Source organism: Euphorbia lathyris, chromosome 4 (assembly GCF_963576675.1).
Source record: "Euphorbia lathyris chromosome 4, ddEupLath1.1, whole genome shotgun sequence".
In the NCBI taxonomy this organism is placed as follows: domain Eukaryota; kingdom Viridiplantae; phylum Streptophyta; class Magnoliopsida; order Malpighiales; family Euphorbiaceae; genus Euphorbia; species Euphorbia lathyris.
In genome coordinates this window covers 13,689,980-13,700,639 of record NC_088913.1, presented here as the reverse complement: position 1 = coordinate 13,700,639, position 10,660 = coordinate 13,689,980, and the positions used below count along the sequence as shown (strand labels likewise).

General features: G+C 33.2%; 1 protein-coding gene across 2 annotated transcripts; it reads left to right on the top strand.

The window, feature by feature from the left end:
• Nucleotides 1–440: 440 nt before the first annotated feature.
• LOC136226137 (uncharacterized) lies at nucleotides 441–9,953 on the top strand. Of its 2 annotated transcripts, XR_010687611.1 has the most exons (6): nucleotides 441–686; nucleotides 2,206–3,519; nucleotides 3,792–4,001; nucleotides 4,819–4,927; nucleotides 6,894–7,059; nucleotides 9,009–9,953. XR_010687611.1 is itself a non-coding variant. In XM_066014471.1 (2 exons), the coding sequence occupies exon 2, from the start codon at nucleotides 2,485–2,487 to the stop codon at nucleotides 3,469–3,471; it is 987 nt and encodes a 328-aa protein (XP_065870543.1). In that variant the 5' UTR covers nucleotides 441–686; nucleotides 2,206–2,484; the 3' UTR covers nucleotides 3,472–3,636. The 2 variants fall into 2 exon arrangements, 1 of the variants encoding a protein (XP_065870543.1); XM_066014471.1 differs by lacking the exons at nucleotides 3,792–4,001; nucleotides 4,819–4,927; nucleotides 6,894–7,059; nucleotides 9,009–9,953 and having other exon boundaries at nucleotides 2,206–3,636.
• The last annotated feature ends 707 nt before the right edge of the window (nucleotides 9,954–10,660 follow it).

Genomic DNA, 10,660 nt, shown 5'->3' with positions numbered 1-10,660 from the left:
GAATGAAGAGGGCACCACCTTACATCGTTGCAATATGAAGGTTGCAGAACCAATCGAAGGTTGACACGTGTCTAGTGAGTCATTGGGGCATACTTTCAAGATTACGACAATCATCCTTGGAAGCTACTACATATAGATAAAATGGTACGTAAACATTACAGCCACCAATATTCTTATTGTCTTTAACTTTTGCTAACTTAACATCGAAACAGCGCTAGACCTCTCTAACCAGCTGTTACTTCCGTTTCAGGCCACTCAGAAAGGTCCTATAGCATATATTGCAAAACATAAAACATTATTTTTTATTTTTTTTTATGAAATTTTGTTCTTAAAAAATAGTCAATTTTTTTAATATAGAAAAACTAATTTCTCATTTTCTTCAAACGAAAAAATTCCGGAAAGTATTGTGTTTAATTTGCTGTTAAAGGCAGGATTTAGAATGGCTATAAATAAACTCAAAAGTCAAAACCAGCTGCAATGAAATAGTTGCCATATATTTGATCATCCCTCCCTTTTCTCTCATCTTGGTCGCTCCGCTGCGTCATTCTAGGCGTTCACCGGCGACGGCGAAATTGCAACCACCCTCGATCTTCAGCCGGAAGACTTCTATCCTCGCATGTGTCCATCGGAGCTCCAAATTTCACTGAAGCCGATTGCAGCTGTGCCACCACCGATTCAAACACCAGGTTCTTTCCTTTTCCATTTCACTTTTTTCAGCTGCAAGTTGGAACCAGTTTGGGCTTGTGTAACTTTAAGAATTTTCATTTGCGTCCAATGTTTTTATTTGAATTCCCCTATGGATATGAAACCAAACTCTTTAATCGGATAGTTTCTCTCTTCAATTGGGAGAGTGCTGAGATTTGAATTAACGTTCACTCAATTGATTTTGTTGACTCAATTTTTTTGGTTCTGGGGAAAAGCCTATCTCAGTGATGTTAAAAAACGGGTGCTATTGCTTACTCAATATATATCATTTTAAGAACCCTGATTTTGGAACTTGTGCTTGTGGTTGGTGGAGTTGGGGTTTCTAGTTGGTAAAAGAACTGTAGTGCTATTACTAATGTGCAACTTAGGGCAATGTAATTGTTAATTCTTGTTTGAAGCTTGGCTAGAGAGAAAAGCATAATCAGTAGCTAATTAGAGATCATCATCAACCCTTAATTCCAACTGGTTGGGGTTAGGGGTTGCAATTCGGATTATCATGTCAAAATCAGTTACATATCATATATGATATAATCCAAGAAAAATGATAATCGTGTCAATCTTATCATGACATTCATATTGTTTTTGTATATCATGTTGTGGTGTAAGAAATTGTAACCCAATCCAAGTGACTCATTATACTTGAATACTTGTATGCAACTTAGATAGAGAGGCAAAAGGAGAATAATAAGAAGAATTAAATGCCGTGTAAGTTAGAAAGTTCTTAATATATGGAGTATAGACATGAACTTTATTTAGTTCACTGTCCTGTATTTGGGAAAAGATTTTGAACAATCTCCTTGCAATAACATCTGAATTTCTGTTGTGTCACTTCCTTTAAGGATAAATACCACTGGCGGTCACTGAAGTTAGGAGTCTATCTTATAAAAACCAATAAACTTGTTTTTTTTTTTTCCAAATAAAATCACTAAAACTTTACATTTGATTTCATTAAAGTCATTCCAGACCAATTTGTGTATAAAGCTCACCAGAATGTTGACGTGACACAGAAAACAGTTTTAGTATATGCCAACTAAGCTCCATGTCGGAAAATGATATGGTTTTTTAATTTTTCTTTTTTGTGCCTTAGGATGTGATGTGACACAAGGAAAACACGTGGCTGCCACCTTAGAAATAAAAGTTAGAAATGTCTGACTTGTCGCTTAGTTGGAATATAGTCTATTGTATTATGAGTCATGTCAATATTCTAGTGAGTTTTGATATAAAAATTGATTGGGAGGGCTTTATTAAAATAAAAGAAAATGAAGCTCTGTGAATTTGTGGTTTAGACCATAAACTTCAATCACCTTCATTGGATTTTACCTGGGCCTTTTATAGATAAATTCATAAAAAGCTTGTTATTTCTGTTTTGATTTCATTTTATGAAGTTGCAAAAGTAGAATTTTCTATGCTCATACTCATGCTTCCAACACAAAATTTGTGCATTTAGATGTTAACATAAAAATACCCAAAACTTGTACTAACAAAAGGATTTATTCTCAGGAATAAATAAGTGTTGAACAGAGAAAAGCTCGTGCAGGTCCCTGACCTTTATACCATATTCAGTTTGGTAACTGACCTTCTGTTCATTCCAATTGAGCTCTTAATCTCCTCAGTTTTGGGGAATTGTGCCGGAGAATGATGCGTTCATGATAAATAAATATACATATATGGATCCCCCAAAGCAATTATGGGGGCATTTTCATATATTTGAGATAGCATTCAAACACTAATTAGCAGCATTAAAGAAGTCATCCATTAACCAAACCTCCTTCAAGAATTATGTCTGAAAGGTCCTCTGTTGTTTCTGTTTCCTTCAACACAAAATCTGCTCTTTGTTGTTGTCTCAAAATTCTCACGGAATCCCTTAAGATTTTCCCTAGAAACAAATACATTTTGCTGTTAACCTTTATCCTTCTCACTCTTCCCCTCTCTCTTCTCCACTTCTCTCTCTCCCTCACCTCCTATCCCATCAAATCCCAGATTCTTCACATGGAATTAGTTGCCACCCGAGCTTCCACCCACTTCGAGTCTCGCCAAATCTGGAGAGATTCACGTGAGGTTGCTCTCTCTGTCTTCCGTTTAAAACTCCTCTACTTCTTGCCCTCTAATTTTTTTTCCCTCATTGCTGCCATAACAGTCGTTATCTCTACTGAATCTGCTTATACTAAGAGATCCACAACCCTTCAGCATGTTGTTTCAGCTGTCATTTCCACTTGGTATAGGCCATTGCTTACTTCCTGGTACATCTACACATTTCTATTATTGTACTCTAGTGTACCACACATGCTATTGGCCGTGATTGGGAGCTCCATTCCCGGGTTCAGATTTGTAGTATGGGTTGTTGGACTCGGTATAGAATCGTACATAATAGCTGTTTTAGGATTGGCTCTGGTGGTTTCTATCACTGAGAACGAGTTTGGATTGGATGCGATTCGAATTGGATGGCGTTTGATGGAAGGGAGGAGAATATGCGGGTGGTTTTTGTTCGGTTTTATGGCAGCAGTAACAGCTGCAATTGGTTGGAGAATGGAGGGGTTAATGGTGGCTAGTAATGACTCTGCAGAGGAGGCAAAATGGATTGAGACAGTGGGATGGGAGAAGGTGGTGCTAGTTGGACTCTATGGAGTGGCTATAGTTTGGGGTTTTGTCGTAACTACAGTTTTTTATTGCGAATGTGTGAAACTACATGTCGTGGGAAGATCAGAAGCAGAGGAGGAGGAGGAGCAAGAGCTACAGAAGCAAGAAGAAGGGAGTCTAGATTGTTGAAACAACCTGTACATCGTCAAATTGCAAGTGATGATTGATCTTTAGATGGTGATGGTTTTTCCTGTTTTATGTTTATGTTTACTGATCAATTTGTGATTTAATATACAACTATCGTTTTTTTATTATTATTCAGTAGTAAAATAATTAAGTGGAACCAATTTATTATTTCCGTTAACTCCCGTAGGTTAGTAAGGGTGTCAATATGGGTTGTTTATGTGATATATATATATATATTTCACATGATCATATATGATATAAATGTAACCAAAATGATAATCGTGTCAAGAGGATTGTCTCTGTAAATTGTATTGTCATGTCAGAAATTGATGGCGTTATTGGTGAGAAGGGCACAATTGGTGGGAAATGAGGAGATCAGAATAGAAGGTTGAGGACATGAGCAAGCTTTTTTCCAACGAACACAACTCAATACATGTCCATGGCTGCTGCAAAGAAAAGGAAGTCAAGGGTCAAGATGAACTTACTGATTCATACATCGATCTTTTTACCTGTCTTTCCAACCACAGTCAAAGGTAAACTTTAAGTTGAACACCCAACAACTTGACATTCTTTTTTGTCTTCAATGAATCTTATTTACCTTTCTTTGTCATCAAATGTATAAGTATTTCTTAACGTTCGTAATAATCTGTTGGAACTTTTGGAGAAAATGAATCTAAGAAGGTGTATCATGTCTGAATCTAACTAGGGTTTACGACGGTGGTTGAGCTGGAACAAAAAAAATAGGGATTTTAATTGTAAGACATCTAATGAAACCGTCAATGGAATTGAGATCTCATTCGAAGAAAAATATATGGAATATCTGGTGTTTCTTTTTGTATACTGTATGGATGATCTCATGTGCAAGGACTAGGGTTGAGAATTGTTTGATAGTCTTTCTCTGAGGAAGTGGAGGAAATAATGGTTTGATTATGTGACTTGTAGGTTGAGAATGAAAACATTAACGTCGCTGTAAGTGAAATTTTTTTTTTTTTTTTGGAAGGAAAAACTCGATATATTAATAACAGAAAGAAGCATCCCGAATTAGAATGCTTTGAATAAATACAGGACTAGTCCAATGAATTAAAGAATTAGCATAGGAACGAGCATTTCGTGCCATGGCGTGAGCTGCCTCGTTCCCTAACCTTGCAACAAAATTCACCTTAAAATTTGGGTGATCATGAATAAAGTCTCTAATGTCTTGAATAAGTGAAAATATTTTTAAGGCTTTACCAATGCTTGATAAATATTTTTGTTTTGTTAGAATCAGAAGTGCAATTTGTATACCAGTATCTTCTTGGTTTAATGAAATTTCTTCTTGTAAGAATGGTTAATAGAAGAGAACATTGGCAGATGAAATGGAATTTCGTGTACGAGGGGGGTTTACTGCATTCTTGGACATCATAATTCACTCTGGGAGGAATGGTTTCAAGTGGCTCTTTGTCTGGAAGATGATTTAGAGGTATTGTAATTGCATCTCACATCTTCTTTCCTGATTCTGTCACTGGAAGAGAATGCTTATCAAAATTTTGGTGCACTTTGATATTGTCTTGGGTTTAGTGAAGATGCATATCGATCTTTAATTGCATAAAATCTGAATATATAGCTCTTAAATGGTATCGACTAAATTACGGAATTTATCCAATATGCCTACTTTTGAGGCATATTTTCATACCATACAACGTGTATTGTATTCCCTAAACTTATTCAGATCTTTCTTCTCTGATCTGGACAAAGGACTATAATATTCCTCATCAACGTGCATACCGATTTTTCCCTATAATTTCAGTCATTTTTTTAACACTTGAATGACTGAAAAGAGCTAGTTAATTAGATTATTGGAACAACCACGAAGACTTGGGTGGTTTTTGCCAGTTTATATTTCTTGATGGTATGAAATATAAACTGGATTTGCTAAATATTGTAACAAGAGCTGGTCATTTATGTTTTACTCGTTGTTTGAGTGCTTTGGATATTATGCTGCTGTGAAACATTAATGGGTTTCTTTTATTTAACAATCAAGTGTTGAGTTTTTTTCCATTAATAGTTAGGTCCCGTTTATTTGCCGGAAAATATTGTATAACATATACTTTTCTGATTTTCCGCCGTTTGCTTGCTTAGAAAAATTAGTCAACGGAAAATTTTAGGTTAGTCAAGAGATAATTATACGAAGAAAGCGAAGAAAATGTTTTATTATTTTTAAAAGAGTAAAACATTTTTAAAAGAATCATACTTCATTCATTCTTACCATTCTGAAAACAATAACCACAAACACTTGCAAATATTTTATTTTCCAATAAAAAAAGGGAATAGGTCACAGAGTCTGTAACTCGAACTATACCCTTTCGACCAATAAGAGTAAAAACATACGACCCCAAATGGGTTAGGAGATGCTTCAGAGTAAGCTTCTTTTGACTCAGCAGTTTAGGCTCGTAGTTGACTTCCGGGTCTAGCTATCCTTTCTTCTGAGAAGGCTAAACTTTCTGAATTATAGTGAAAGAGATTGAAATTGGGTTAAATAGATTGAATTTGGATTGAAGTTGTGGAATTAGTAAACACGTGACCTGGATTAAGCAACACGTGAGAAGGGCTAGCTTTGCTTTTCTGTTAACCGTATAACAGAATATAAGAGGGAAATAAAGAAGTTGTAAGTTAGTTAGATTGCTAAGATGTATATAAGCTAAATGCAGCTGCAATTGTGGAATCAATGAATATTAAGGGCCTGTTTGTTTTACCTACTGTTTGCTGTTTACTGTTACGGTTTGCTGTTACGGTTTGCTGTTACTGTTTGCTGTTGCTGTTACGGTTTGCTGTTTGCTGTTGGAAAAAACTGCTTTTCCAAAAAGCAGAGATTCTCTGCTTTTGTAAAAAGCTGCTTTTCGTGTGTAAAAGGCAAACAGGAGATCACTAACCAAACACCTAATTCTGCTTTTCAATTGTAAAAGGCAAACAGGAGGTTACTAACCAAACACCTAAAACTCTCCCTTTTGAAATGAAAAGGCAAAAGGAGCCTGAAAAGGAGCAACCAAACACACCCTAATTCATCTTATCTTCCTCTGTTCTTGATTCCTTCTCTATTTTCTAATGGTATTTTACATGGGATCAGAGCTTAATTGAGATCCATTAATGGCATATTGAAGTTATGCTCAGGGGCGGAGCTAGGGAGGGTCACGGAGGGTCGGCCGACCGTCCGGCCCTCCCGAAAACCCCACAATAGGGGTATTCCGCCCCTGGTAAGAACAGAAACCGCCATGGCTGGGAGCCCCCCCAGCCATGGCGATGTAGAAGATGGAGCCTCCATGTGTAATTTCAAATATTTTTTTTTGAAATGTCATAAGCAAAATGACGTAGTTTTAGGTGTATGTTAGGGTTTTTTTAAATTTGGGGAAATGACTTAATTGCCCTTAATTAAATATATAACCTTGCAGCAAAAGATTTGGCCTCCACACCAGCTTTTTCGCGATTTGCTCCTGTGTGCGAGAGTTGGAGAGGTTGCTGCCAGCGCCGTTCAACCTGCTGCTGCCGCCGTTCGTCGCTGCCGGTGAGGGGGATTCCGCTGCTGTCGCCGCCGGAAGTTGGGGAAGAGAGATAGAGGCAAGTTTTTAATTTTAGGTTTTGATTAAATTGAATTGATAATGTGATAGTTGGGTCTCTAATTGAATTGATGATATTTAGGGGTTTGATTTAATTTAATTGATAATTTGATAGTTTATGGTTTTAATGAAATTGATAATATGTTAAATTATAGGGGTTTTGATTAAATTTTGAATTGATAATGTGATGGGGTTTTAATTCAATTGATGATATTTAGGTGTTTTGATTAAATTGAATTGATAATGTTACAGAGTTTTAGAGATTTCGATTATAAATTGAATTGGTGAATTACATTGGATTGAATTGGTCAATTGAATTGAATTGGTTCAATTGAATTGAATTGGTGAATTGAGTTCAATAAGTGATATTTAGGGATTTTAATTGAATTGAATTGGTCATGCTTAGGTATTTTTAATTAGATTAATGCAAAAAATAAACTTATATGGTAAAGTTTTTATATGGTCAACAATAATTGTGGCAGATTTCCAAAACTTATATGGTAAAGTTTTTATATGGTCAACAATAAATTTGAAATTAAATAAAAATTATTAAATTGAACCGCCATCAAAATAAAATATATCAACATAAGCATAATTAATTTGATTTTTTTTTTCTATTCAAATGATGACACATGCATCAATATTTTTAATTGATGCTTATCGATCGTTGTTTCTCAATTTTATCCGAACATTTCAATTTTTTTTTTTACTAATTAGTACGAAAAAAGTGAAAAAACAATTAAATTAAATAAAGGAGAACAAAATGATGACGTAGTTTACCAAGGTTGGAGCGAACAACATCTATTTAAGTGTGGTCTCTTGATTTAATTCGTTATAGTTTTTATAATACTTCGATAATATTTCGGTCGGTTTGATTTTGTGACAAAAATTACTATATTAACTCAACCATTATGTTATAAATTTAATTAAACTTTATTTCAGTTGGTTTAGTTAAACTTTATTTCAGTCGATTGGGTTAATGTAGTAATTTTTGTCAAAAAATCAAACCTACCCACTGAAATATCATCGAAGTATTATAAAAACTATAATGAATTAAATCAAGAGACACTACACTTACATGGATGCTGTTCGCTCCAACCTTGGTAAACTACGTCATCGTTTTGTTCTCCTTTATTTAATTTATTTTATTTTTACTTTTTTCATTCTAATTAGTAAAAAAAATTGAAATGTTCGGATAAAATTGAGAAACAACGGTTGATAAGCGTCAATTCAAATATTGATGTATGTGTCATCATCTGAATAGAAAGAAAAATCAGATTAATTATGATTTTGTTGATATATTTTTCAATTTGATGGCGGTTCAATTTGGTAATTTTTATTTAATTTAAAATTTATTATTGACCATATAAGAACTTTACCATATAAGTTTTGGGAATCCGCCACAATTATTGTTGTCCATATAAGAACTTTACCATATAAGTTTTTTTTTTTCATTAATCTATTTAAAAATAAAATTAATTTATAATTCTTAAAGAAACACGTATACTACAATTAGGATTCTATCCTAAACCTAATCATATTCTAATTAAAATTATAAACTTCTTACCAAACCATCTCCTTCCTTATAACATAGAGTAGACGTCGTTCAGAGTACAGAGCTTCTCGTATTTCAGGTAAAAATTTCTTCTTCTTTCTCACGATTTTGGTTTGGCTATTCATTTATTGTTGCTAATAGATACTATGATTAAACTTCTCCTTTATGAGATTTTTAGCTTTCAATTAATTAGGGTTTTTTTTTTTACCATTTTCAATTCAGAGTAGAGTTCATAGCATTTTCAATTCTCTTTGCACTGTTTTTTTCTCACGATTAAACCTCTGCTTTATGAGATATTATGTTTCAGTTAATTCATTTATTTCCAACATATAGTTCTGTTAAGAGAATTTTTGAATTTTAGTACTTTCCACTATTTATTGATAAATTTTTGACAGGGTAGTGATGAAAGGGAAAAAGATTTCAAAAGCTTGTGGCCAAAAAAATAGAAACGGAGAAGATGAGGCTGGCCAAGTAGAGATCAAATGTTCAGGTTGTTCAATTATGAAATTACCTAGCCACCTTATTGCAGCTATTCTTTTTAGACTGTCGATTAAGGAGATACTTGTTTGCATATGCAAATCTTTTTATGCTACAATTTCAAATCCCAAATTTGCTCAATCTGAGGTCTTTCCAATTGCTCGAACCGTGGATTATACACACGTGTCAAGAATACTTTATCCCCTTGAGCTTGAGCAGGATGAATGGTTCATGGACACGCTTTCAAGTCCGCAACGCCACTATTCTGAAATTTGCCAGGTTAGTATGAAATTCGATTCCAAGTTAAAGATTCCATTGCGCAACTTTCCATTGCCATTGGTTTTAAGAGATAGCAATGAAGAAATCACATTGATAGAGAGTGATCACTGTTATAAGATAGTGAATTCGTGTAATGGATTTCTTTGCCTATCTGAACCAATGGATAATAAGCATGTTATTGTGTGCAATCTAGTTACAGGCGAGTTTATTAATCTTCCGCAAGTCATCGAGGGTAAAAATGATTATAGTTATGATGATTATATTATTGATTATTGTGGGTATGGTTTTAGTCCAAAGACCAATCAATACAAAGTGGTAAGAATGTTTGAGCAATATTCGGATCCGCAACTTTGTAATTGATCTTTTTCATACTAGTTTTTGCCCGTGCGATGCACGGAATTATCTTGGCATATATAAATATTAAAAAAATTATAAAGGTTCTATTTAAATTAAATTTTTTAATTTTTGCATATACTATAAATAATCTTTTTTATAATAATATAATTAAAATTTATATATTATATTATATTTTTTATCAATAAAAAATAAGGAAGTGTCTCCTTAGCTCCATCGTTACTGTTTTATATTATATATAGATAGATATGCAAAAAATTAGAGAGATTTTAAGGATTATTCTAAATCCTATAGAACTCTTAAATATAATATGAATAAAAATAATCTTTTTATAAATATAATAATATAATTAAAATTAATATGTGATGTATTATATTATATTTTTTATCAGTAAAAAAGAAGGAAGTGACACATCAATTTCATCGTTACTGTTTTATATTATATATGAATATGCAGAGAATTGGAGAGATTTTAAGAGAGATTTTATGGATTAATCTATATCATGTAGAACTTTTAGATATAATATCAATAAAAATAATATTTTTTTTATAGATAATATAATAATATAATTAAAATTAATATATTATATTTTTTTATCAGTAAAAATTAATATATTATATATTATATTATATTGTGTAAAGTAACTAATTAAGAGATTCGAGTAAAAGTAGTGCAAAGAGAATTGAAAATGCTATGAACTCTATTTTGAATTGAAAAAGGTACAAAAAAACTCTAATTAATAATTTAAATCACGAAATTAATTGAAAGCTAAAAGTCTCATAAAGAAAAAGTTTAATCGTAATATCTATTAGCAATAATAAATGAATAGCCAAATCAAAATCGTGAGAAAGAAGAAGAAATTTTTACCTGAAATACGAGAAGCTTTGTACTCTAAACGACGTCTACTCTATGTTATGAAGAAGAAAGAGAAGAAGAG